Source organism: Heloderma suspectum, chromosome 1, assembly GCF_057233095.1.
Source record: "Heloderma suspectum isolate Gila_16-S chromosome 1, 16-S_ref, whole genome shotgun sequence".
In the NCBI taxonomy this organism is placed as follows: Eukaryota; Metazoa; Chordata; class Lepidosauria; order Squamata; family Helodermatidae; genus Heloderma; species Heloderma suspectum.
The window spans coordinates 72892635-72920214 of record NC_139458.1 but is presented as its reverse complement, the minus strand read 5'-3'; the positions used below and the strand labels follow the sequence as shown (position 1 = coordinate 72920214).

General features: G+C 41.6%; 2 protein-coding genes across 3 annotated transcripts in view; both read right to left on the bottom strand.

The window, feature by feature from the left end:
* STARD9 (StAR related lipid transfer domain containing 9) overlaps positions 1-12490 on the bottom strand; it is a 173519-nt gene extending 161029 nt beyond the window's left edge. Inside the window, exons 1-2 of the mRNA XM_084846678.1 lie at positions 12261-12490; positions 5695-5764 (exon numbers count right to left, since the gene is read on the bottom strand). Of these exons, the coding sequence (XP_084702804.1) occupies positions 5695-5764; positions 12261-12307 (117 nt within the window). The 5' untranslated portion in view covers positions 12308-12490. The remainder of the gene's footprint in view (positions 1-5694; positions 5765-12260) is intronic.
* A 4290-nt stretch (positions 12491-16780) lies between these two features.
* HAUS2 (HAUS augmin like complex subunit 2) lies at positions 16781-27524 on the bottom strand. Of its 2 annotated transcripts, XM_084846780.1 has the most exons (7): positions 27390-27524; positions 25771-25827; positions 24530-24622; positions 23323-23392; positions 21349-21481; positions 17717-17825; positions 16781-17247 (listed from the first exon to the last, which is right to left on the bottom strand). In XM_084846780.1, exons 1-7 carry the CDS (start codon positions 27477-27479, stop codon positions 17101-17103), a joined length of 699 nt encoding a protein of 232 aa, XP_084702906.1. In that variant the 5' UTR covers positions 27480-27524; the 3' UTR covers positions 16781-17100. The 2 variants fall into 2 exon arrangements, with proteins under 2 accessions (XP_084702906.1, XP_084702914.1); XM_084846788.1 differs by lacking the exon at positions 25771-25827.
* Between the last annotated feature and the right edge of the window lie 56 nt (positions 27525-27580).

Here is a 27580-nt window from a genome sequence, read left to right as displayed (position 1 = left end):
CGCTGACCCACATTTTAAACTCATTATAGAGTTAGTATACCCATACTGAATAGGGTCATGTGTCCCACCTGTCAACAACAGATGGAAATAGGGAATATCCTAAATGCCAAACACAATCTTAAAAGCAGTAAATTAAAATATATACATCAAGAGCAATCTCATAAACTATGCAATTGCTCCTCAGAATGAGAACTATCACTTAGGTGCAATCCTATGAATTTTTAGACAGAAAAAAGTTCTACAATTCCCAGCATTCTCCAGCCAGGGGATTGTGCCCTTAACTGCCTTTCAGAGCTTTGTTCCCTTAAAAAAGATTTTATCTGTGTAGAAATAAGCCAACGAGAATAAATTAGCAGCCATGTTAAACTAACATGTACTGATGTTTGTTTTGCCTGCTGGTAGTATTTAAATTGGTCTTTTGATCAGTTAATTTGAAAGGATTATTTTTTAAAATGAGGTCTATACTGCACAGTCATTCAGAAGCAAGCTTCATTTAGCTCACTGTGTAATGACAGACTGTTCGATTGAGAACTCTGACTTACTACTAAGAAAGAACGAACATTCACCCTCAGCAGTGATCGTACAGTTATATTGAAAAAAGAAAGCTCTGCCAAAGCAAATGATCTTGGCAATCTCTTGAAATGCCAAAATGTAAACAGTGTATTGGTTACTACAAATTCCTAGGAACACCAATATGCCAGTTCCCAATTGCTAATTCTCTGACTAACACAACAACTGCTCTGGAAATTACTAGTTTTATCTGAGACATAAAAAACGAAAAAGAGTCGTCATGCAGTTTAAAGACTAATCCATTTATAGCACAATCCCACGAATTTTAAGTCCCACTGCAGGCGCAAGTCCCACTGCATTCACTGAGGCTGACAACCTAGTAAATGTGCACAGGACTGCACAGTTATTGTGGTATAAACTTTTGTGGTCTACTTCAAAAGATGGAGTAAGTGTACCCTCAGTTGACTGATTATGCATCTCTCTCCCCTCCCCCTGAACAACACTCTATACCTGGGGTCTACAATGTGGTGCCCATGGACCCCTCTCTTGATGGCTACCAGGCTCCCTGCCCCTCCTGATTTTTATTTTATTTCTTAAGATTTTTTTGATTAAAAAATGTTTTAACTGAGAGACTGCCGTGCTGCAAGGCAAAAGTTCTACCCTCCACTGTCATCTTTATTTGAGTTCATAAGAGTGGCTTTGTGTTTTGGAGCTTAGTCCCCACCTCTGCCTTGTACTTCGATTCTTGGGGAAGTTAGTTTTCCTTTAGGTTCACCAGTTTGCTTCTGAAAAATGAGTGTTTTGTGAACATCCAGGCCCATCATGGCAACTGTTTTATAAATGGGAAGGCCCCACATCCTAACAACCATTTTGTGAGAGTGCCCACAACATTCTATCAAAATTCCAAATGTGCTCACCAGCCCAGAAAGGTTGGGGACCTCTGCTCTATATAAAATATTCTACAAGTCAATTTTTCAGAATACTAAATCCTAGGTGAAATATTTTAAATAAATAAATAAATAAATATTCTGATTTTAACTGGTAATAACTGTCGGTCTAAACATATTATCCAAAACAAACAAGACAACAGGAAAAAATAAGTATTTAACTGCCACAATTACTATCTGAATGTTCACTGTCAATAAATGCTTTTATCAGAAGTCTGAAAATTAGCCATATCATATATTGTATCTAATGATGTGTGTTTTCTGGAAAATTTTAAACTGGAACATTTTCCAATGCAAATTAGGGGAATTTGCACTGGAAATTTTTCAGGCTGCATCAGAACATTTTCTAGAGAGTGATCTAATTTAGCATGTTTATTTTACTAGTATTTAGTAAACAAAGCTAAAAAAAAGTACCCCATGTTTTAAAAAATGTCCCAATACACCATAAGTATTGGACCTGAAATATTTGAGGGGAAATTAAAGCCCACGTAATTTGATTTAAAGTGCAATCCTATGCATGTTTACACAGAAATAAGTCCTACAACTCTCAGGATCCCTCAGCCAGCCATGCAGAGAAAGTGGATAGAGACAAGTTTTCTTTCTGTGTCATAATACTATTGGTCATTGATCAATGAAGATGACTGGTAGGAGATTCAGGACAGATCAAAGGAAGTACTTCTTCACATAGCACATAAACTACAGAATTTGCAACCACAAAATGTGGTGATGGCCATAATCTCAAATGAATTTAAAAGATTCGAACAGTGGCTACTAATCATAATGCTTATAATGCTACATCCAGGATCAGAAACAGCATGTCTCTGAACACTGGTTGCTGGAGAACAACAATGGGAGAGGGCTGTCGCCAGAAACCTTTTGATTGACCATTGTGGGAAACAAGATGCTGGACTGATAGGCCTTTGGTCTGATCTAGTAGAGCTATTATGTACTTATGGGGAGAGGGAAAACGTTTTATATTAAAAATGTGAGTGCTAGAAACTATATTCTTCTGATCAAAAAACCCAAACTGCAATACCAAGGACTATACTGAATGCATGCATTTCTCATTACTACCTATGGAAAAAGGAAAATTCCATATGTGCATCTCATGCAAGCACAGATTTTTCCACAGGCATCTATAAAAACTGCAGGATACTTTTATAAGACACTAAGCAGCACAGTATGCTAGATGGCATAAAATTCTTGCCTCCTTTATCTTAAACATGCCTATGAAAAGAGGAGAAAAACAGACGTTATTCCAAGATTTTAAATAATTGTGTTCATCTAGGTGCAAGTTTTTCTCATTCTTAAATATAATATATTCCAAGTCTATGTTGCTTTCTTTGTAGTTGCTCCACATTTACATGGTTGCTATCAGCAGAATATGTGTAAGGATCTCTTTTGTATAACAACTTGCAGTGTCTTACATATGACAAGAAAAAATACATTTTACTTAAGCAATATGCCTTCCACATCACAAGCCACAGTAAAGAAATGGATTTCCTAAAAGACACTGAACATTATAGGCCCAAGAATTAACCCAGCTCCGGAAAGAATATAAAAGGAGGAGGAAATCACTTATCTAGTTATTTGATCTCTGCCAAACTGCCTCCTAAGGCATTTAAAATACTAATTATCTTAAGCAAGTCACCTAAAATAATCAGGCAGACATGGAGATACAAATAAAGACCAAGCAAGAAATAGAAAGCATCTGTCCTGTAGAATTCCCACAGTAATCTTGGTAACTCTATAATTCACTTATCCGCCTTCTGAGTAGTTAGAGATACATTGCCAACAGAAACTGATTTTGGCCCCATTTTCCTATTTGACTGAGAGAGTACAGTAGCATTCAGGAGTCCCAATGTCTGGAAAAAACAGCTCTGTTTCCCATGCCCTATAAAGGAAGCCTTCAAGAATCTCAAAAGGGAAAGGATGTACAGTCTCTTGTAACCAGTCACCCATCAGGACATCAACTGTAGCTCAATACACATTTTTGTTAAGTTTCCCAGAAATTAGCTGCAATGATAGTAGACTGCAATCACGGGAGGGGAGAAAGAAAAAGACAGAAAGTCATCCCGATGTTTGGGTTTTTGTGTGTATCTTACTAACAATTTACTGACCACTTGAAAGAATAAAGGCATACAATTGAAGATACAGCAGCAACAGCAACATGGCTACAAGATGGTTAATTTTTTTTTAAAGACCCACAGATGTTTATTCCAGTTCTATAAAGAACTCGGAAGCTGTGCCAATGTAGGCTTCCCCCTCACCCTGCTTTGCATTTCCTTCCTGTTTTATTTTTAAGCTTGCTTCTAGGATATGAAAGAGTGAGAGATTTCAATAGATTTTCCACAGGCCAGATTAATGCAATAAAAACAAGGTACACCTACTAATAGGCTTTCCCCCTGTTTTTTCTCATTTATGCTAGACAGAGAACTAAAGCTCTTTTAATATTTTGCAATGTTCATTGCTGGACCAGGTTTAAGGTTCTAGTAGTAGTGTACAAAGCCCTAAACAACTTGGGACCAGGATACCTGAGAGAGCGTCTTCTCCCTTACCAACCTACCCGGTCACTGAGGTCATCAGAGGGCATGCTCCTGGTGGCTCCACATGGACCTATGGCCTGACTGGAGTCCACTAGGAGAAGAGGCTTCAGTGTGGTGACCCCCTTTCTTGGAACTCCCTGCCCCTGGAGGTCAGGCAAGCACCAACACTGGGTTGCTTTCAGTGCCTCCTGAAAACAGCACTGTTTCAGGAGGCATTCCTTAACTGACCAGCCACAGTTCTTACTGGCATTTTGTTCTTTTAAAAGCATAATTTTAATATGGTGCTTTAGGGCGCAATCCTATGGGGATAGGTGGCCACCTCTGAACTGGGAGGCGACTACCTATCCAATGCAGGGCAGGAGAAGCATGGAGGGGATCAGAGGAAGGCTGAGCAGGGGAGGAGGCTACCAGACTACACATAGGATGTGTCGTACCAGCGTTTCTGCCTTCCCTGCCCTGGAACGCCCCGTTTTGGCTGCTCTGTGCTCCTCTTCTGAGTGCAGCACGCGGGGCCATTGCACGCTGCCTGCGAGGCAGCATGGAAGTGGGGGAAGGTCGGTTCCCAGAAAACCACATATCCTATGGCCATCTAGCCGCTGACTGGTGGCCATAGGATTGCTCCCTCCATCTTTTTATCTTTCTATTTTACCTTTTATGTTCACCACTCCAAAATCTGTTTTAGATATGCAGTGGTATAAAATACTGTAAATGAATCAAAGTATTGGTCAGAACCTGTGTCTTACGTATGACAAGAAATGTAGAGAACTTCAATAAGGAGAAGTCTGGATGCTCATACCATAGGGGTGAATATGACCCCGGAAAATACATATAGGAATGGGAGATTGTCACGTATTCATGAGCAAAGCATTGATCTCTCTGCATTTTCTGGTGGTGCACAGACAGTCAAAGAAATTAAAGGCATCTCAGTTCAAGCCTCTCCAGCAATTCTTTGGCCTATTTATTACATTTCTATCCTGCCTTCCTGCTCCAAAGTTGCACATATATATCTGTCCCATTTACACACTCACACACCCCTGCAAGAAATAGTTTAACTGGCCCAAGCTCATGCAGTGAGCTTCATGGCTGACACTGTCATGTGATCCAAGTCTCTATCTCCACTATACCAAAGGGCCTGTAACAACTAATTGTAGGTTAACTGTGGATTGTTTAACCCATGATTAACCTACTGGAGCTGTTCACACAACACGACAGCCCACAGTGCATGCAGCAACCACTCTGAATATGCAAACCCACCACTCAGAGGTTGTTGTGTCATGCAAACCAAGTGAGTGTGGGTTATGTGTGGGTTATTAACAGCCCTAGCATAGCCACACTCACTAGGTACACATGACCTGACAACCCCTGAGTAGGGTTAGATATACAACCTGGTGCCCATGGGTGCCATGGCTTATTGTGGGTTAAATGCCATCCAACCCCAGTCACTGTGTCCGGGTTCAAATGTCACATAGCAACCTCTAATCGGCCCTATCGGAGATTACATATAGAAAATGGTGGCAGAACACACCTGGCACACACTGTGGCAAATCGTGGGTTAATTAATTAACCCACAATTTCCCACAGTTACGTGCAAACCGGGTACAAATGCCTCTCTACTCTACAAGCTATCATAATGCCTGTCACAGTTATTTCACAAAATAAATCTGGCTTTCTGATGCTGAAATAAAACATACCTTTACGTTTCTGACTATTGCCATTCTATCTTCAACTTCTATTATGATTCTTCTTCCCTCTGCATGCTCTCTGGAAAATAAAATGAAAACAACAAAAATATAAATATTTTCTTTATCAAACCCCACAAATGAGCCATGATAACCATTATGGATATGATCCAGCAAAGATATTGGGAAGGATCCAACAGTGTCTGGCCACTAATACTATTGACATTGTACTAGCAGAAACCAACACTTACACAACATCAATAGCACTTCCTAGCACTATGGGTTTCCAGTGAAAGCATTAGTTTCTGCTAATGCAATGTAAATAGCACTAGTGGCTGGACACCGTTGGATACGTCCCTCAGAATGTTTAGGCCCCACTGATCTAAATGGGAGAGAGTTAAGTATCTTCTTAATTCTCCCATTCAAAAGGGACCAGCACCTGAAAGTGCTTAACCTCAACCAACTCAATTCTCATATTTCTATATAATGCTATTCAATTATTAGTTATTAATATTTATGAATCATTTACATTACAATACATTTCTAAGCAATATACAAACAATACAGTATAAAAGCATAACAAAATACTGTATAAAACTTAGAAGAGACAATAGCATGATAGCAAGGAAACAGACAAAATTGCTGTTTTGGGAAAGTTTGTTGGAACAAGTTTTCAGCAGGGGCTGAAAACCCAAAGTGCCTGTCTAATATGCACTTGTTAGGAGTTCCAGAGAGTTGGTGATGTGATGCTAAAGGCTCTATTCTGAGCCATCATGGACCAGACCACTGATACCTTAGGCACCATCATGAAGGTATTTCCTGATGAGCACAGCAACTGAACAGGCACACCTCTTAAGTATCCTGGTCCTGAGATGTTTAGGGTTTTGTAAACAAGTACCAGAACTTTAAACCTGGCCTGGTTTATAGGCAGCCAGTGCAGGTCCCTTAGGTAGTTGTAATGTGCTGGTGATAAACCGCTCCTGCTGCCAACCTGGCTGTGGCCTTCTGCATCAGTTCTGCACCATTCTGCAAGTTCAAATCCAGTCTTAAGGGCAGTCTCATATAAAGCACACTGCACTAATCCAGTTTTGAAGTTACCAGTGCATGGGCCACAATGGTCAAGCTATTCCTGTCCAACAACGGCCATCTGTCTTATCAGCCAAAACTGGTAAAAGGCACTCATAGCTATCAGAGACACTGTGAACAAGGCAAATTCCATGTTAGTCATAATTTGGAATAGAATTAAGAATAAAATGGCCAATATCATACTGCCTTTATACAAATCTATGATGTAACCACACTTGGAATACTGTGTACGGTTCTGGTCAATGCACCTAAAAAAAGGAGATTGTAGAGTTGGAAAAAGTGCAGATCAAGCGGCTGGAGCAGGTCCCCTACGAGGAAAGGTTACATCTGGGATTGTTTAGCTTAGAAAAACAGTGAGTAAGGGGAGACATGATAGACGTGTACAAAATTATGCCTGGTGTGGAGAAAGTGGATAGGGAAGCATTTTTCTTCCTCTCTCATAATACTAGAACCTGGGATCATCCCAAGAAGCTGACTGGTGCAAGATTCAGGACAGATAAAAGGAAGTACTTTTTCACACAGAATATAGGTAAACTATGGAATTCACTACCACAAGACATAGTGATGGCTAACAATCTGGATGGTTTTAAAATCATGGAAAATTGACAAAATCATGGAGGATGAGACTATCAACAGCTACTAGTCCTGAGGCTATATGCTGCCTCCAACATGAGGCATTATGCCTATGTACACTAGTTGCTGGTAAACATGGGCAGAAGGGTGTTGTTTTACTCATGTTCTGCTGGTGGGTTTCCCATGGACAGTTGATTGGCCACTGTGTGAACAGAATGCAGGACTAGATGGACCTTTGGTCTGATCCAGCACAGTTCTTCTTATGTTCTTATCGGAGGAAAGGTTAAATTCCTCCTCCGCCTACTGCAATCCCAATAATTATCACAAACACACAGCTGATGGCATGTGCATTCTTTTATTCTAAAACACCCTGCAGGTTAAATGCAAAGATGCATTTAATGTCACATCTAATTTGCCTTGCAGTCACCAGACTGAAGTGTCAGCTCTCCTTTTCAACCCTCCTTACTACTGGGTCTGTTTCCTGTGTAAAGAAGTGGGGGGAAAAAAGAGTTGAAACTTAAAAGTGGGCGGCTGTTGTCCAGCAGCAGCCACTTACCCAGTACCCTAATGAGCTAGCCTACCTCCACCACTTCATTTAACCCTGCTTTATATGAGACTTTCATTTAACCCTAACCCTGCTCTAATGTGCCACAACCGGACAGGCACCCATGTGGCATAGCACTATCCTCTGGAGGGATGGGTAGGCAGTGAACCCTGTGAAGCCTTGGCACAGGACTTGGAGGGAAAAAAAACTTTTTGAAAAACCAAAGAAAACATTATTCAAGTTGAATTCATTCACATTGATTTGCAATTATTTTTGTCCTTTTTCAAAATGGTGGGGATGGTATAAAATGTAAGAAGCCACAACTACCTCCTACTTTGGGACAAGCCAACACAAGGCAGTTCCCGGCAAAATCCCAGGCCAGTTTGATAAATACATATATCTGCAGTAAAACTGACACATGTGTAATGCTTCACAGATGACATGGGCCTTTACATTTTTCACATGCATACACGCATGCACACACACTCAGTCCTACAGTCAGAAGGGGCCATTATACTCATAAGTACTAATCCAGACATGCTTTACCCACACAGTCTGGGAAACCCTCTCCCCTTCACACACATCCATAGGCAGCTCCCTATGCCTCACAGTTCCACCCTTCAGAGAAACTGCCATATGGATCTCTATTACAAGATGTAGTATTCATACCAGCTGTCCCCTTCAGGCACTGAAAGAGAATGATAGGATATGTAAGATAAAAATAAAATAATGTACACCCCTCCCAATGACTAAGAGGTAAGCCAGCTATAATAAATTCATTCTTCAGGAACCCTGTGCATACAGGGTCTAAAAGGCCCTCTGATTGTGTTAGGCCTCAGTATATCTTCCCAAGTGCTCCTGATATCACTGATATGTCAATGCTTAATTAATGCTTTCTTTAAAAGCTCCTATGTTTTGAGCTAGCTTAATGTCTGTAGACAGAATCCTTTCTTTCATTCTAGCCCCTATCTCCCACCAATGTTCTAGCTTTGTGAAACATTTATGCATTCTTGAATTAATCAAAGTTGTGGCAGGATACCACCAACCCCTGCCCCAAACCCTGAGCTTAATACATTGCAGGAACCATGCCATGATTCCTGAACAAAACTGCTGGCTTAGCCCAGCTCAGCCTCACTGCCTCTCACTAACTTAGATCAATGGGGGAGGAGCCAGCGGAGGAAGCCTGGGAAGCATGAAGAGAGCAAGCCCTCCCCTTTCAAAGGTCCTTCTCTTGCTGGGCAAAGAAAACACCAAGCAAATAATGGGTGCTTAAACCTCTTGAATGAGCTACAAACCAAGGTGGGGGGGGGGAAAGCTGGTATGAGACAGGCCACTTTGGGAACCAATCCCAGAAGTCCCATTAGGCCTGCTCAGAGACAGACTCAAGGTTTCTTCAGTGAAAAAGCTTAAGAGTTAATCCCTTTTTTATTTTGCTTCTCTCCTTATTAATGGCGAAGGCGCTACTGTGTAGCAGGGACCGAAAGGACACCGCTACACTACCCAATTTCTGGAAGCTAGTTAGGGACCTGCATTAATTCCTGCACAGAAATACAGAGGTTTGACTCTGTGGATCATCACAGCTGACCTTTAACAGGTCATTTTAATACTCTGCTGAATTCAAGTATATAAAAAAAATATTTTAATTAGATCAAAGCCTGAGAAGCTGTTCTACCTATAACATTAATGATTATTTATTATAATCACTAGAGGTCAGAAAGTATGACTCAGCTTTTTATTTAAAAATAAAATAAAGAAAACTCAAATAACTTACATCAGCAAAGACCCTGACAGGGAACATATTATTTTTTTCAATCTGTTACTTTCTTGCTATTCCCTCTCTTCTCCAGAGGAGGAGTTATGTTACTGTACATATTTTGCACAGCTCCAAAGTTTACTTTCTCCTATCCTCCCCAACCTCTATAGTACACATGGTTTTAATTATCCCATTACAGGCAAACACACTCATACAATGGTCTCTCCAATGTTTGTGAGAGCTGAATTTTTAGTCCTGTAATGTTGTAAATCAAGATTAATGTTCAGCAATAAAGATATGTATCAGCTTTGAGGGTGTGTAGAATTGCTGAATACCTAAACTCACCCTACAAAGCAGGGAGAAAGAAGAAAAAAACAATCAAAGTAAGACTAGGGGCACAGGTGGATACATTACAAAAAGTTAGAAATAACCTGATTCTATAATTAGTTGGACCTCTTTCAGCCGAACAGCCAAATTCCATTTTGGAGAAGCTCTCAGGGGCCGCATTCCATCTGAAGGCAAAGGGGCAGGAACAAAAATCCCAGAATATTTTAGTTTAAAGCTCCTACTGCCAGGAACTATGCCTTAGGAGAGACATTTCAACATTTTAGAATGGAGAAAAATGCACAAAAGCCAGGAAACCACCAAAGGATAGTCAGGAGAAAGAGGGTGGGGTCATGGAAAGGGGGCATGAACATCTGGGGAACCCCAGGCAGGTCAGATTGGGCCCCTGGGCCTAAGGTTCTGCACCCCTGCTGTACATCACAAATCTCTTAAACGTTACATTCTATGTTCAAAAACAGAAAGAAAATCTTCCATTACTGGCGAGGGGAAACAGATATGAAAATTGCATCCTTATCCTCATTAATTTATAGCCTTCTCAATTTCTCACAAATTTAATTACCATTTGTCTATTCATATCTTACAACAAAAAGAGGTAGAAAGTGTATCTGATTATGTGAGTAATAAGTCTTACAACTCTTAGCCATGCTAGCTGGGGAATGCTGGGAGTTGTAGGGCTTATTTCTGTCTAAACATGCATAGGATTGTGCCCTCAAGCTGTCAAAAAACCCAGATTTGATCCTTAGTGCTTTAAGATACAATCCTATACATGTTTTAGCATGGCTGGCTGGGACATGCTGGGAATTACAATACTTTTTCTGTCTAAACATGCATAGGATTGCACCCTTACTCACTCTAGTTCAGTCAGTAGTGCAATATTGTGAGGGGTCTTGCTGCTAGGAAATGTGCAAGTAGATATTCTAGTGCTGGCTTTGCACAGCAGCAAGAAAATAACTTCAGGTAAAGGTTTCTGAAACTAGTAGGGCTGTGTAGGGAGAGGGGTAGTTTACTGTTTTTCAAACTTTTTTGTAGTTACAAAGAAACCCTAGATGAGCACCCCAACACTAAAGTATCATATGCCTGCAAGCGTATAGCAAACAATGGTGTAAAACGATTAAGAATAAATGTTTATAAGACAGTATGGGGGATTATTGTGTTGCACATCTTTAGCTGCAACAGATACAACTCCAGTAGATGCCCATTACATCTACACACATTCTACAAAATATTCAGAAAAGCAATGGATATAGTAGCCAGAAATGAAAAGAAAAAAAAATTCCCTTAGGGGCAAAACATTGCAGTTTGTATGGAAATGGGAATTATTTTAACAACACAAGTGCTGTCTTGAGGGAGACAACTTGATCCCATACAACAAATGAGGAACAACTGTATACTTATGCCCTATAAACTCATTGTCTGGAAAGGCCCTTAAACAATTAAATTGTACTCTGAGTTCTTCATTGCTCAAAACATGGTTGTAATAATAAATACAGAATATTCATATAAGTATCTCATAGCTTACAAAGCATAGCTTACGCAGCATACCTCTTGGGAGTAAGTCCCACTGAATTTACTTCTGAGTATGTCTACATCCATGAAATGTGTCATGCTACTAAAACCCCTTTTTAATCATCACAACCTGGCACACTTCACACTATCTTGACCAATATGCAGCCCTACCCTGTTTGGTCAAACTTTTGCTATTACCCCTCCCCTTAATGTGTGATATACTTTATGGATAGATAGTTCCACAGCTCCAGGCTGAAGGTGACATATATACCGACTCATCTTTCTTTCCCAACTCCTATATCACCATAACATCAGCTTCTAGACTCCCCAGCACCTCAGATTTGACTTTCCATGGATTAAATCACACATAAATACTCAGTGTTGACTCACTGGAATTAATGGGGCAAGTTAGTGATGACTAACTTCGATCTCATTCACTTCAATGGGTTTACTCTAAGTAGGGCTTATGCTGGATTTTACTGCATGTCTTCAGCTGGGAACGCAGCCACCACATGTATTATATATATATATAACAAACAAACAAACAAACACACCCTTGAGGGGAAAACACGAGTCACACATAACGGTCACGCACACACAAGCCCAACAAGGCGCACTCCCCTAGTCAGTCCTAACGAGAGAGAGAGAGCGTGCGCGCGTGTAAAAGGCAGTACGAAAAGGCGTACTTTCGTCGTCGTGTGTGTGTGTGTGTGTGTGTAAATGCACACCCTCGAGGTCTTTCCCTCATATTCTCCAAAGCCGCCAGCCCACCTTTTGCTGAGAGGCCGGACCCGCACAGCAACTTTGACATTCGCCATGTCCTGTCTGAGTCCCGGGAAAAGACACCACCACTGCGCTCGCCAGATCCTCGCCTCCACATCACATCGCTGTCCCGCCGCCGCCCGCCTCGCCTCGCGTCGCCTCGCCTCGCCTCGCCTCGCCTCGCCTGCACACACAGCCCCGCGCGGGGGAAGCACGGCCCGGGCCCGCCCAGCGCGGCTGCTCCTGTGGGAAGGGCCTGCCCGCCTGGGAAGACGAGAGGAAATGGGGAGGGGCTCCTTGCGGTGGCTCCTGCGGGGCTGGCCCTCACTTTCTCTCAGCCGTCTTCGACGTCTTGTATTTGTGACTGTGTGGGCTGTTGAAACGTCTGTCGCTGAGGGTAACACCCGCGGGCATTTCCGGAGGGGCAGAAAGACTCGGTGGCCGGTCGCCTTACCCCAACAGCTTTCCTCCGTGGGCCTCAAGACCCGCACTGGAAATTACACAATACACACTGAGCAAGAAGATTTCATCAAAAATTGGGGGTGCTAATCAGACATGTACGTCAAAAGTAAATAAATCAAACCTGGCTTCTCCCCAGAACGCGTTATACGGGGGAGGGGAGGGGAGGGGAGGGGGGCTTTGCGTGGTGTATTTTCTAAAGCAAAAAGTTATCCCCTCGGTCCACTGATGCGAGTTCAATTTACAGAGGTCAGGCTCTCTTAACCATTAAGTGATCCTGAATATCACTTGATTGCCTTACTCAGTAAGACCAAGGCTTAGTCCAGCATTCTTTGCAAGAATCCTAACAACTAGTGGTCAGTAGCCAATCCACCAAAAAGTGGTCAGTGATAGAGGATACCCCTCCCCCATGGACATCTTCTTCCCCTTCCCTGCTTTAGATGACTGGACTCTCCTACTTGCTGCTGTATGACATACACACCTTTGTTAGTTATGCACACCGCCAAGCAGCTTGCAGCTGTTGTGTTTACAGGACCACACTTGAGACTCATGCAACTCTGTTGATGGCATACTTCCTAAATTCCCGATTGCTTTGGATCCACTACGTTTTACACAAGACCATATCTATTGTGGCCTGCTAAAATGTATTACAGACCAAATGGACTCCAACAGATTATTATTTAAGTCCATTTATATTCCACCTTCCCATCAAATGATGCGCAAAGTAAATACTGGCTTAGATCTAGTATTTAAACAGTTAATATTTTTGTATGATTACAAACCCTTGGTAAGAGTCAAAGCAGTTTACTCTAACAAGCCAGAATGAAGAGCAAACTGAAAATAAAAGCCACACAGGTCAATGAAAAGCCAGTAAGGTGGGAGCACAGCAAAATTTGGAAGAAAGATCACTGCTACAATAGTTCTAAGTCACTAAACCAAGCAGGGTCTGATTTGATGATTGATGCTGGCATAGGGAGCCAATACTAGGAGTGTCTTTCTGAGAGATATGGGACCCAGGGAATGATGGGCTTTAAATAAAAGTAAGCAATACCTCTCACAGAGTGTCTATAACAGCTTTCCCCAACCTGGTGCTCTCTAGGTGTTTTGGACTTCAATTCCCATGAGCCCCAGCTAACAACACCAATGATCAGGAATGCTGGGAGTTGTAGTCCAAAACATCTGGAGGACACCAGGTTGGGGAAGGCTGGCCTATAAGTATACTGGCATCCAGTGCAATTGATATAAGATTAGCTAAATACATTCACACCTTACCATATCTACTAGGAGATGCAGTGCATTTTGCACTATCTAGCTATTTTGGTACTCCTAACTACTAACCATTTACTTTTCATAGTACATCATGATACTTTTTCCACTTGCAAAGACTGCTTGCCCTCACATCATTAGTCTGCTATTTCCATTTTACACTATACAACTTATACTGAGATATAGACTTGCTTAAAGCAACCCCAGGACGTGACTGTAAAGTTAAAAATAAAGCAGCAAAAAACAAAACAAAATGTTCACATGTCTGTAGACTATAGCAGATATCTGCTGGAAACAAAGGGAATTAAGAATTTATATAGAAATTTCTATGCCGTCCTTTTGTTCTCAGAGTGGCATACCACAAATTAAAAGTATAAACAATACATACACTCGATATACAATTAAAAATACAACAGAGGCAATGACTGCAGATAAAACACAGCCTTCTTTTATTAAATAGAAATGATGCCCCCTAGTGACATCTGCATTCCAAAAGATCAGCATTCTAATCTATGCAGTTGGCTGTTTGATGTTGTCATCAACATCTACCAGGAGGGGGCCTTTAAATTTTCTTTTTTTTCAGGTGGCATATAACACTAAGTTTCCTTACTGCTGCACAAGTAATTAATGCTTAAATAAAATTATCTAAAACACTGAAAAAGTTACAAACTAGTTTTAATTAAAAACCCCCTAGTGCAATGCACGATAAACGTAGCCAGAAGGTATGTTTTGCAACTCCTACTAAGTAACATTTTACTTTTAGAAATTGTGTTTGCTTTTTCTTTTCTTTTTATTCTTGTTTTATTTTAAGTAATATGTTCCTTTGTCTTCTAAAGCAGGAATTTGCATGTCAGTTATCAGTTTAGATTTAAAGGAGACTTAAGGCTGCAATCTTAAACTTATAAAGGGGTAAGGCCCATTGAATAGGGCTTACTTCTGACTGAACATGCTTAAGACTGCTGTCCTGGTTTTGTACCACATAAAGACAGGAACTAATAGGACTATCTGCTTTACTTTAGTTTACATTGCTTGTTGATTTTAGCCACGGGTAACATCTTCAAGAACAATAAACAAACAGCAGCAATAAAATTGAAGGCAAGCCAATCATGGCCTCTAAATTCAGGAATCAATACTACATAAATGTTTATGCATATTAAAATATAACTGCAATCCTAAGCACTTGAGCGTTAGTCCCGCTAAATGCACTATGACTTAATTCCAATCAAATATATATATAGGATTGGACTACTGCATGGGTGACATTTATTATATTTATGTCCCACCTTTCAGGATACAAATCCTTCTAAAGGTACAGTCCTATGCATGTAGGATTGTACATGTAGCTGTGGTTGTAGAACGTTTTTCTGTCTAAAGATGCATAGGGTTGCACCCTAAGACAGTTTAACAGAACATATTCAACAAAACACAAACAGTAGCAACATATAAAAATCACGGTGTAGTTGATGATAGATGGTCCTGTGGGGGATTGGAGAGTCCATCTGGAGCAGGCCTTGCCTTCATTGCCTGCCTCTCTCCGCACATTTATCCACATGGTAGTTATAAATAATTAGAACTATAACAAGAGACAGAAAGAGTCAATTCCCATTAAGTATGTTTATGGTTTAAACACACGTCTATTTCCAAGGCTGCATATACATAGACATTTATGTTCATGGGTTCTTTTACATATGTCCTGCAATACAATATTCCCTGGAGCTTTATAAGCTACTGCAATAATTTAAGATGCTTCCAAGAGTACTAAACAGTAGAACCTATGTCAATGCACTTCCCACAGTAAACCCTTTTTTCTGGTATTGATTGTGCCAGAAAAAACAATTACAGAATGAACTGTGCTGCTTATCCCAATAGCTGGAACAGAAAGAAACAGCAGATGGAGAGGAGAGATGGATCCTGGCTGGGAATTATGAAAATCACAGAGAAACAGGTTCTCAGGATGCAAGATGGGCTTCTTATAATGAATTCTAACGCATTTTGGCCTTTTTTCTTATTTTATGCCTTCTTCAAGGGGAAAGAAAAAATTCTGCAGACCAGTCACCAGTAGATTGACACAGGAGATAATCTTTTGCTAATAAAATTCTGCAGACTTTCTTCTTTACCCCTTGAAGGCCAAAAATAAGAAAAAAAGGCCACGCATTGGGCTTCTTATAATAAATTCTATCTTGCATCCTGAGAACCTGTTCTCTTCTTTGTGATCTACTTTGGATGCTCACCCCCTTCTGTTTTCTTGGGAATTATGAAATACAGGAATCTTAGCCAACATCTTTCCCAAATATAATGCATGGAATATAAAAACTTAAATCAAGCCCATTATGCAGTGGCATACTCATCTGCATACGTGTCACAGTTGGAACAGTTTTTGTTGCCCTTCTCATGTTTAGGACAAGCTTCTGCAGCACAGAGCCTTTCGTGTCTGTGAAGGCTCCCTGTGTGATGTAGAATGCTAGAAAATCAGGGTTCTTCATCACAAGGGGAGCCTACAGGAACGTGGAAAGCTCTAAGTCGCAGAAACTTACTTTGAACATGAGGAAGGCAACAGGAACAGTGACAGAGTGAGAACAGAATGAGTGCGCTTGTTCTCATGCTCCTCATGTTATCAGCGTAAGATTTAGAATGCCTGAATAGGGTTATATTGTCATTAATGCTGGCGTCCTAATACTTATCAATGACAATTTTTCAACCAACTGACTATGCTATTGTCATTCTTCTCTTACCTGAACTGTTTTGTACATTATTTGTTTAGGGAATCATAGGCACCAGAGGACAAATGTGACTGGAAAGATGGCTTTTTGAATTTAGTTTATTCACTTCCTATAAATACAGGACATATGTACATAAAAATGACATTGTTAAGGCAGCATCATGAAATTGCTTCATTAAAACATTCCTCAGGGAGGCTCAAGAGAGCCATCAGCCTTCATCAAGTAATTTAACATCTGTCAATTTCTACATAATACTAGTTCCGTGTACAAATATTCATTTCAGACGACAGACACAAGTGGTTGTAAATCTGAGCGCAAGAGTAAAAACGCAGGTGTGTTCTATCAGTCACACAAAACTGCTAAACAGTCTCAGAACGGTGACAGAGAAGGAAAAGAATGCACTATCATATACTTCCGAACCAGGAATCTGATCCAACAGTCAGCTGTGAATTGTTAAAGATTGCCTTTTGTTTTTCTCTCCACTCCAGTATTTGTTCTGTCAGTTCTTCTGTCTCTGTTACCAACAAGTCCATCTTTGCTAGTGCACTGTCCTGGAATATAATATGAATATGAGTATTTTCACAAGTTTTTCAAGAGGTTCAGCAATATGAGAGCTAATCACAAAGTGCTGTTCTAGCAAAGGGAAGTGGAACTAATGGGATCTGCATTTGCCAACTTACTCCAGGGAAACACCATGCTGCTTTGGTATGGGAAACCCACGTATAGACATGATTTCTCATTACAGGGGAAAGCTCAGTATGAAGTGAAATAGTAAAGCTGAAGTTTCCCCCAAGTGCTTTGCATACATTATCTCAGGGTACAGGCCTATCCTCTAAGGCAGGCCAGTATTCTGAGACTAAGAGATAAAAAGATTACCTAAGATAACCCAGCAAATCTACAGCTGAGCTGAGATCTGAACTCAATTATAGTTCAGCTCTTAACCACTACTTTATGCCAGCTATAAACTATGTTTGCTTTCAAAGAAAGTTTACTAGTGAAATGTTATGACTGACTACTCACCAGGTTTTTCATAGTCAGAGGTATTTGAGGAATGCTCCTTACTGTGGCTAGATGGGTTTCTAGTTTTTCAATGAAAGCCACTGCCAGGGCCAATAATTCTACTGCATACCTGGAGTTTAAACAAACATAGAAAAGACTATTCAAAATTCTGCAGTTTAACAATCTTTGGCCTCTATTCCAAAATCCCCACTAATATATTTTAAAATAAATTTAAATACACAATTCATATAAAGTTTCTAAATGCAAACAATGAAAGACATTTTGGGTGCAATCCTATGGCCACTAGTCAGCAGCTAGACGGCCATAGGATAGTTCAGTTCCCGGGAATCGACCTCGGAGCCCACGCTCCGAGGTAGGTTCCTGGAGAACCGACCTCCACCCCCTCCCGTGCCGCCTCATAGGCAGTGCGGATCAGCCCTATGCTCAGAAGCTGTCTCACCGCGAAAGCAGGGCAGCGGGAGCGGGGAGGAGATCTCCTCCTCCGGCCCCGCACTGGATAGGCAGTCGCCCCTGGGCTTGGAAGCGACCACCAATCCACATAGGATTGCTCCCTCCGTCAAATCTAGATTATCTCTAAAACAAGCCCAAGCACTCCACATGTGCAAGAAACATGAATGTGTATAAAAGCTAAGGAGCAAAGACATAATTCTTTAACTTCATTTCTATCTTGCTTTGCTACCCAAAATGTACTCTTAGTGACATACAAACATGAGTATTAATATGAAAAACTAAACTAATTATACAAACAAAACCAAGGGAAGAGTAAAACAGCAGCAACAAAATTAAAACAGCATAAAAGCAGTTTTAATAAAGGAGAAAGGATTACATGCCAAATGCATGCCTGGATTAAAAAAAAGTGTTCACAGTCCATCTAAAACTGTGGGACCTGTCAGATTTTTCCAGGGAAGGTATTCCATAGCTGTGGTGCTACTACTGACAAGCTCTTGTCTCTGATGCCCGTCAATTGAACTTCTAGAGGAGAGAGCCCGAGCCCCCAAAGCTGATCTTAAGGATAAGACAGTCCTTGAAATAACCTTTAAAGGTCTATATTGGCAATTTAAAAATTGAGCTTGGAAACAAATAGGTAGCCAAGGCAGTTGATATAAGGTTGTTGGGATGTATTCTAATCACCCAATAGCATTCTGGCAGCATATCTGTGGAGAAACACAGCCTGTCTCTTTAAAAGTACAATATACCTGGCATATTGCTCTAGCTTCCCCATTACACAGCAACTTACCTGTCACATTTCAAACACCCTCCAACACACAAGCTGGAATTCCCTCCAATACTTCTTGTTTACCAGGCATAGATTATAAATCTCTTGTAGTTTTACCCTTTTACTTCCTCCTTCCTGGGTTATTGAAGAGTGTCAATGGCCCATCTCCCTCTGTGTAGATGCTATGTCCCAAGTGTCAAAACTCTGCCCTAGAGGAGCGCCCAAGCTTCACGCGGCCATGCCCGGATGGAGGTTGTCCTCGCCTATCAACCCCTATCTCCTGATTCTGCAGGTTTAAAAATGGGAATTATTCCCTATGAAAATCTGTTATCTACTGAACGTCATGGGTGATCCATGTTCCTTGCAAGGAAACCTGAGATTCCTCTAAGTTTATCTAGCTCAGGTTAAACACTAAACTGTTTTGTTTCTTTTTATGCTACCCTTTTTCTTCCTCATTCCTTATATCTCTGTCCCTAAACTTAAGAAAGCTTCTTACTTTGGAACCTGGGGTTTCACTGTATATTTTGTCAACACAAGGATCTTTCCTCTATGTGCCAGAGCACACTTTCAGGCTAAGTACTTTGACCAAGGGAAAATAAGAGAAAAATGGGCAGAACTCGCTCAGTGGTGGTTGAGGAGATTAACTGATACTTGCCCCTCTCCCATGTTGAAAATAAACCTGCAGCTCTTGGAATTCCTCTTGCTCAGGAGGTAGGGTAAATTGAGGGTTGGTGGCAGACTTAAGTTGGGATGTTGCAATCTTTCCTTGCCTTTAAAAGGCAGCTGGGAATCTCCACAGCATTTTGCACCAATTGCAGCTTCTGAATTGCCTTTAAAGGCAGCCCCACATAGAAAACATTGCAGTAGTCCAGTATAGATATAGGTAAGAACATAAGAAGAGCCATACTGCAACAGACCAAGGTCCATCTAGCCCAGCAATCTGTTCACACAGTGCCCAACCACCTGCCTATGGGAACCCACAAGCAGGACACAAGTACAGCAGCACCCTCAACTGTGGCATGAGTAACTGAGGCAAGGTACATTTTAAATGCTATACATAGGTGTTCTATATTTCAAACAGTTTCACACTTAGAAGTACTTTGAGCATATTCAGTAAAATGGTTACCCTGCTAGTAGAAATGTTAAGTTGGAAGTATTTTAACTAAAAACCTTGTCACACTTGTTTACCACCACAAACATAGTTCACTTGTTATGATCTGGAGGAAGGCCACTGCTCAGAGTATCTAGTGACTGAATTGAACCTCTTGAACAGGATAAGCTTTCCTGAGGCTTTGGAACACACACTCACAGATGGCACAGCAATGAACCTCCTAGACCAGGGGTGGGCAACTTGTGGTCCTCTAGACAATTTGGCCTTCAATTCCCATCAGCCCTAGCCAGCAAATCCAATAGTGAGGGATCATGTGAGCTGTAGGCCAAAACATCTGGAGAGCCAGAAGTTGCCCACCCCTGTTCAAGACTTTTGAAAGCTATAAAAAACGTACCTTTTTAGGAGGGCTGAAGCTGGCTGGTTGTAGGTTTCCTTTTTTGGCTGTTTACAGCTGTGCAGTATGATTTTTTTGGATGGTTTTAGTGTGGTAAATTGCAGCTTTATTTTTAATTGGATTTTGTTGTCATTGTATTTCATTGATTTCGAGAATAGATGGGGTAATTGATATATAAATGCAACTAGCAAACAGGCCCGGCTTCACACAGGTTGGGAAGAGCCCTTAGTTTGATACAACAAAGCATTACACACCCGTCAAGAGTTGGAGACATTGTGCCTGCCCCATCTGAGTGAAGCCACGCCCACTGGAACCCCTCTGCATGGCCTCTGCTATGGACTTACCTGCGTATTGTATTTATATTACTTCTCAGCCAATTTCAGTTTTTGTTTACTAATCGCTATTAGTTTTATAGTGCTTTTTGGATGGTTAAAATTTGCTTACTGCAGTGCTGAATCATCATGCGAAGTTAGGTTGAAATCAATCAAATGGTATTGAAACTGTAAGCATTTAAAATTTTTGATTGGCTGCCATTTTGTTTCAAGATGGCAAATGCAATTTTGTACAGTTAAAATCTGCTTGCTGCAGTGCTGAATCATGATGCAAAGCTTGGTTGGTATCGATCAAATGGTACTGAAGCAGTAAATCTGTAAAAAATTTGATAGGCCACAATTTTGTTTCACGGTGGCATTCAAAATTTTCACTATGCCTAAAACCATCCCAGGTAGAGGTAGAACAAATCCTAAAAGTTTCATAACAATCGGATGTATGGTTTTTGAGTCCATAGTGGACACGCAAACACTTCCGTCTTTGTCTCTCTTTCTCTCTCTGTGCACACATACATGCACAGACACACACAAGATAAGAAGATAAGATAAAATAAAGCAAGACGGAGTCTGTCAGTTTCTTACCTGTGGAAGACAGCTTCAATAGGCAGACTTTCTTGACACAATGGTTTCACTAGCCTCTGCCTAAGAGATCTTTTGTCTTTCAGCACTGCTTCTAGGTGCCTGTTCATCTCTTGCAGAACTTGGCATTTCTGAGCTATAGTAGAGTTTTAAAAAATCTGTCGGAGTTACACACGCATTCAAATGAAAGCAGGCCCAAGACAAAATGTTATTTGTATGCTTTGAAAAATAGTTTTACAAAATCTTGGTAAGTATGCTGTTAGTTTGTAGTTGAAATAAAAAGTGCATGCATCTGTCTTTCAGATGCTAACAATTACAAAGCGTGTGGAAACAGACTAGAAAGCAAACAGTAAAAAATATACCAGTGGTTTCCACAGTGTCTCTTGATAAGACGTGTGCTAGAAGAAAAACTGTGTAAAAAGTCAATTCGTACACCATTGTTATTATTTATTACATGGATTTCTAGCCTGCCGTTTAGAGATACAACAAATCAACACAACATATCAGGCTACATCTAATAATGTGCAAGCAAAATTCTGCTTGCACAACAGATCTTTCCCTCCCCCCTGCAGCCCCCCCACACCATCCCAAAACCTGTTCCAGAGGGCGCCCAAACCCACCAGAGCAGATTTTGGAGAGAGTGGGAGGCTGCAGGGGAGATGGGGAAATTGCCCCCTCCCTCTTCTGATGGAAGCCTTCCATTGGCAAAGCAACACTAATTGGGTTTCACCCACTGAGTTCAATGGGACTTACTCTGAGGCAAATGTGCATAGGATTGCAGGCTTAGTGTTTCAGGGTAGATCTACACATACCCATGAAGGACAGCGTATGTTTTTGAAGTGTTGATGCCTCAGTTCTACTTATTTCAGGTACAAATAGTTACATTCTCAGCCCTCTTTCCAAGCTCTTAGGGCTTTTACCCTTCAGAGACATTCAGGATTGTCACAGCTTAAGACATTATGTTAAGATCCTTAGTTTGTATGCAATAAAGGGTATGGGTTTTGCTCATGCAATGTGTCTAACTGTTCACCATCAGGGCTTTGGTAGGTCTGTTACCTTTTCCAGAGCTCATTATTCCTGCCTGAACTTTGGGCAACCAAAGCCTATCAGCACATCAAATGTTCAGTCAGCAGTTATATAGATGGTACTAGTTTTGTTACTAGATTATATACATGGCACTAGCTTCAACCAAGCACCCTAAAAGAAATACTGTAACGGATTTGGTTTCTGAAGAATGGCGAGGAGTCAGGTATGAACTTGCACAGCATCCTACATGCTGTTTGAGTCCACAGAGACATGTATAGCTTAGTATAGTGGGCAGTTTTAGTTAAGTAAGTAGGCCTCTCACGCAATGTAATTCACATCAACAATCCTGCAGTTGCCTGGCCTTTGCCTAATTATCTCACCCCTGTAAGACTGTATTGTATTGTGCCTTGTCTCACCTAAGAGCTGAGAAACTTTCCCTCTCATGCTGGAACATTGGGGCCTTCTTTCCTAGGAATGGGGGACTTATCTCCCAGCCTGGATGCTGCAAGCACCTTCTGGAAGGTGGGGGGTAGCTATATAAGCTCATACCAAGAGCAAACCAATTTGGTCTCACTTCCAAGGAGAAACGTGGACAGCCAGCTTGGAGAAATTTGTGACATCTTGTGTACTGTGGGGACCCGACTGCACAGCTGTGACAGAGGCCCAGCTAAACGGACATGTGAGCTATCTTTGCATTTCTTTCTGCATCCATTTAGCACCTGGGTATAATCAATTAACTGTTAATTTGATGCATCTGTGACTTTGTTTCATTTTGGCAACCCTTGATTCTGGTTTGACTAGGGCCTAAGTAAATCACAACCCCAAAATCAGTACAAATACCTACAACATTATGATGACATAAAGCTGAGTAAAAAAAGTCTTACATTAATCCTAACAGCAGTAGCTTTTGATCTGCAGTGTCAAACAATAGCCTAAAACAAAAATACTTACTCAGGTAGAATGGATGAGAAATGTCTGCTGTATCTTTTTCCATTTGCAGGATTTCAGCCTCTAGATTAATCTATAAACATTAAAATAGTTACATTTTAATTTCCATGCAGTATGCTTGAAGTATTTACAGCCACCCTCACCACTGCTAAAAAAGAAAATAAAACTTGATCTTCAAGTAGTTTTCAGGAAAGATAATTAGTTGTTGTGTAGTTGCATGAGCCAATACATAGTTCCCTTTGTAATAAAATTTGGGGGAGCTTGATTATCATTTACTCATTGAAATGCCATCTCTTCTGAAGAGTTCAATTTAACATTACTTCTGAAAGCTAATTCCAGCTACAGTTAAGAATTCAACCTCTCGGACTTCTAGTTCTATTTGCCAACATCCAAAATGTCCAGTTGAAAACAGAACAGGTATTTTTCCAGACATTGTGATCAAGCTAGAAAACTCTTATATCAAAACCTCTATGAGTGGATTCAATAATTTCTTCCTCTTCACAATGAAAAAGTTTGCTTCTATATTTTGTACTAGGTGGAAGCATTACAGCAGGGATGAGGAACATTCCTATCCAGACCGCAAACTTCTTCCGCCATTACCTCCGATCCCTGATTGGAAATAAGAGGGTATTTAAAGGCATCTGAGCTGCCCTTTGCAGGTATGAAAGCTGTTGCACTGGGGCCTACTCCTGAGGGGGCATTATAGCACAGACAAAAGCAAGAAGAGACTATCAGAAAGATAATGAGAATTGAGAAAAACCACTTTTAAGAAGGATGTAGACAAACTGGAGCAGGTTCAGAGGAGGGTAATGAAAATAGTCAGTGGTATGGAAAACAAGTCCTAGCAAGAAAAGTTGAAGGAATTGGATATGTTTAGCCTGGAGAACATGACAGCCCTTCAGGTATTTGAAGGGTGGAGTTTCTCTGCTGCCCCAGAGGCCAGGACTAGATCTAATGGGCTTGAGTTACTTACAGGGGCAGTTTTCCTCAAGAGGTGTTGGACTTCAAACCCCCCACCGCCACTATCCCCAGCCAGCATGACCATGAATAGGGGGCTGGACCAGATGGCCTACAAGGACCATCTTTGATTCTATGCTGCTACAGTGCTGTCTCACCACTCAGAAATAATTTATTACAATCCAGAGGAAATGATGTGTGTTGTTGCCTTTATCAGGAGAACTCCTATTCCAGCACTGAAAGATTATGTTACCTGGTTGATTTTGGCATGGAGGTCTGCAATTTCTTCTGCCTCTGAGAGATGAACAAAACAAGGAGCTGGTTTTCCACATATATCCAGAGTCTCCTACAATAGAAAAGTGAGAGTTCACTACAAACATAAACAAAATTTGCAACCAAGTGAAGCATCCCTGAGATTAGGGTTCCAATTCTAAACACACTTACTTGGGAATAAGCCCCACTGAACCCCCCCCCCCCAAACATGCTTAGAGTCAGGCTGCATGACTGAAAGCCTAACCATGATAGGTAGCACACTGCATTCCCCTAGCCCCAGAAGCTAATGAATATGGGAATAAATCTACATCCTTTTAGTTTTATTATTTCTGCTGTGCCCTGCCCTCCCACTAGAAAAAACAATGCTACTACAAATAATATACCACCTAAAAAAATACTAGCACAGTGCTTTGTTATCACTCTGGTAAAGAATCTTTATAACCCAACCTAAGTTTTAGTACATTTCAGGGGAAAAAAAATTGCGAATAGAAAAGGAAAATCAACCTATGTATATTTAGCACCCAAATCCTTCCTGCTTTCATATTAAAAATAGTGAAAATCTGGCCTGTTATTCCCACCTCTGTGGCTACAGTGAGAGGGAAGAGCACCATGCCAGCAGTCACGAGAATCATCAAATCTCCCAGGGGTTCTTTGAATCTTTGTCACAGGGCATTGGCTACTGATTTATAATATTTGTGTGCAACCTGAATATTTAGGGAAAAGCCATATTCCTCCTTTTTTAATTTTTTAGGGCACAATCCTATGCCTGTTTAGACAGGAAAAGTCTAAATCGCTGGCTGGGCAATGCTGAAAGTTGTAGGACCTTCTTCTGCCTCAATATACATAGGATTGCACCCTTAAAAAGACTGATTGAGCATGATTCAGTCCACCACACATGCAACTCCATGGACTGCTGGGGGAATGGGAGACCTGTGCACCCTTCCTCAGTGAGTCCTTGCCCTCTATTAGTACAACTTAGAAGTTACTTGCACTCCAAAAAGTAAGTATAGAGATGAGAAGGAAGCTTAGAGATACCGGGAAGCAGAAAGTACTTTGCTTGATCCAGAAAGTAACTCCTCAGCACCTGAACCCAGCCCTAGTTCTGACTCAAAGGTTACACATGTGCAGTCCATCATGCTGCCTGTGTACACAGAACTACAGGTGGGAGGGAAGAGAGAATAAGGCACTATACAGTCTTATGGAAGTCCTCTATATACGGACATCGTGCCCACAGTGGACTGGATCAATCCTGAAGAATTTATGTAAATCTTGAAGCATCTGCAAAATGGAGCAGCATATAAATGAGATTAAATAAACATACACATTTTGTTCTTCTATGAAGTTCCTTATGTGCATATGGTTGTATTTAAATACATTTACAGTGGAAATTAAGCTAATATGTGCATTCCTGCCATCCTAAACTTGCTTGTTTCAATGTAACTCCAACTGAACTTGCTTTAAGGAAAAGTTAAAAAAAATTGCAGTAATACCCCAGAATTGTTGTAACTGGGTTAGGAACATTGAGGAGGGCTCTGCAGTTCCAAAAGATCTCAGCAGGGCCATTGCCCGAAATCTTTTAGAAAGGCTACCAGACAGAGTAGACAAAGCTGGGTGGTCAGCCTATAAGGGAGCAATCCTATGGGGATAGGTGGACACCTCTGAACTTGGAGGTGACCGCCTATCCAATACAGGGCGGGTGGAGCGCAGAGGGGATCTCTGCCTCCATGCTCCCCAGTTGCCCGGCGTCTGCAGCTAGACAGCCGATTTCAGCTGACTAGCTGCAGTGCTTCCGGGGGGGCGGGGGAAAGGAGAGCCGGATGACAAATAAGAAGCATCCTAGTGGCCCTTCAGAAGTCCCCTCCCCTCCGTCAGGAACGTCCCCTTACGTCCTGCTCCACGCGGCTCTTTCGAACATGGAGCCCTGGATGATCCACACGACCTATGAGGTGGTGGCGGGGAGGCTGTTTTCTGGGGACCGACCTCAGAGCACAGGCTCCAAGGTCAGTTCTCCAAAACCAAACAATCCTATGGCCATCCAGCTGCTGTCTAGTGGCCACAGGATTGTACCCTAAATTAAGTTAATAAAGGTGCGATCCTATGCATGCTTAGACAGAAAGACGTTCTATGGCTCCCAGCATCCCCCAGCTTGCTATGCTAGCTGGGGAATGCTGGGAATCGTAAGGCTTTTTTCTGCCTAAACATGAATAGGATTGCACCCTAAGGCAGTTTCATTTGTACCTTTCCCATTGCAATACCCTGACCGTATTTAATAAATTGAGGAACAATATTAGGGATTAGGTTGCTACAGCTGGGAAAATATGAACAGATTGCAGATACTGTTGTTGTTCAGTCGTGTCCGACTCTTCGTGACCCCATGGACCATAGCACGCCAGGCCTTCCTGTCCTGCGCTCTCTCCCGGAGTGTGTTCAAGTCCATATTCATTGCATCAGTGATGCTATCTAGCCATCTCATCCTCTGCCGTCCCCTTCTCCTTTTGCCCTCAGTCTTTCCCAGCATCAGGGTCTTTTCCAGGGAGTTTTCTCTTCGCATTAGGTGGCCAAAATATTGGAGCTTCAGCTTCAGTATCTGCCCTTCCAATGAGCACTCAGGGTTGATTTCCTTTAGGATGGACTGATCTGACCTCCTTGCAGTCCAGGGGACTCGTAAGAGTCTTCTCCAGCACCACAGTTCGAAAGCATCAGTTCTTCGGTGCTCAGCCTTCCTTATAGTCCAGCTCTCACAGCCATACATTATGCAGATACATTATGTAATATGCAGATATTACTAGAGTTAATATGTCACGCGTATTTAGGGGGAGAGAGAGAACGACCCGCCTTACCTGGGACACCACACCCGCGGACAGCAACCGAGCTAACATCAGTCCAGCCGCCGTCGGCCGCACGGGACCCCACGGATTGGGAAAAGCCATGTCAGCGGGAGCTTCTGGCGCCGACCCAACGCCCTTGCGCGCGCCGAGGCGGGACCGGAAACCCCGCCTCTCCTTTTCTTTGAAACTCGCGCCGCCATGTT

Excerpts from the sequence above, each read along its gene's own strand:
- HAUS2 (XM_084846780.1), bottom strand. The coding sequence starts at position 27,479 with ATGGCTTTTCCCAATCCGTGGGGTCCCGTGCGGCCGACGGCGGCTGGA. Across the intron at positions 24,623-25,770 it reads CAGTCCACTGTGGGCACGAT|GAGACTCTGGATATATGTGG; the intron begins GTCCGTATATAG and ends TTTCTATTGTAG. Across the intron at positions 23,393-24,529 it reads TCCATGCCAAAATCAACCAG|ATTAATCTAGAGGCTGAAAT; the intron begins GTAACATAATCT and ends TAATGTTTATAG.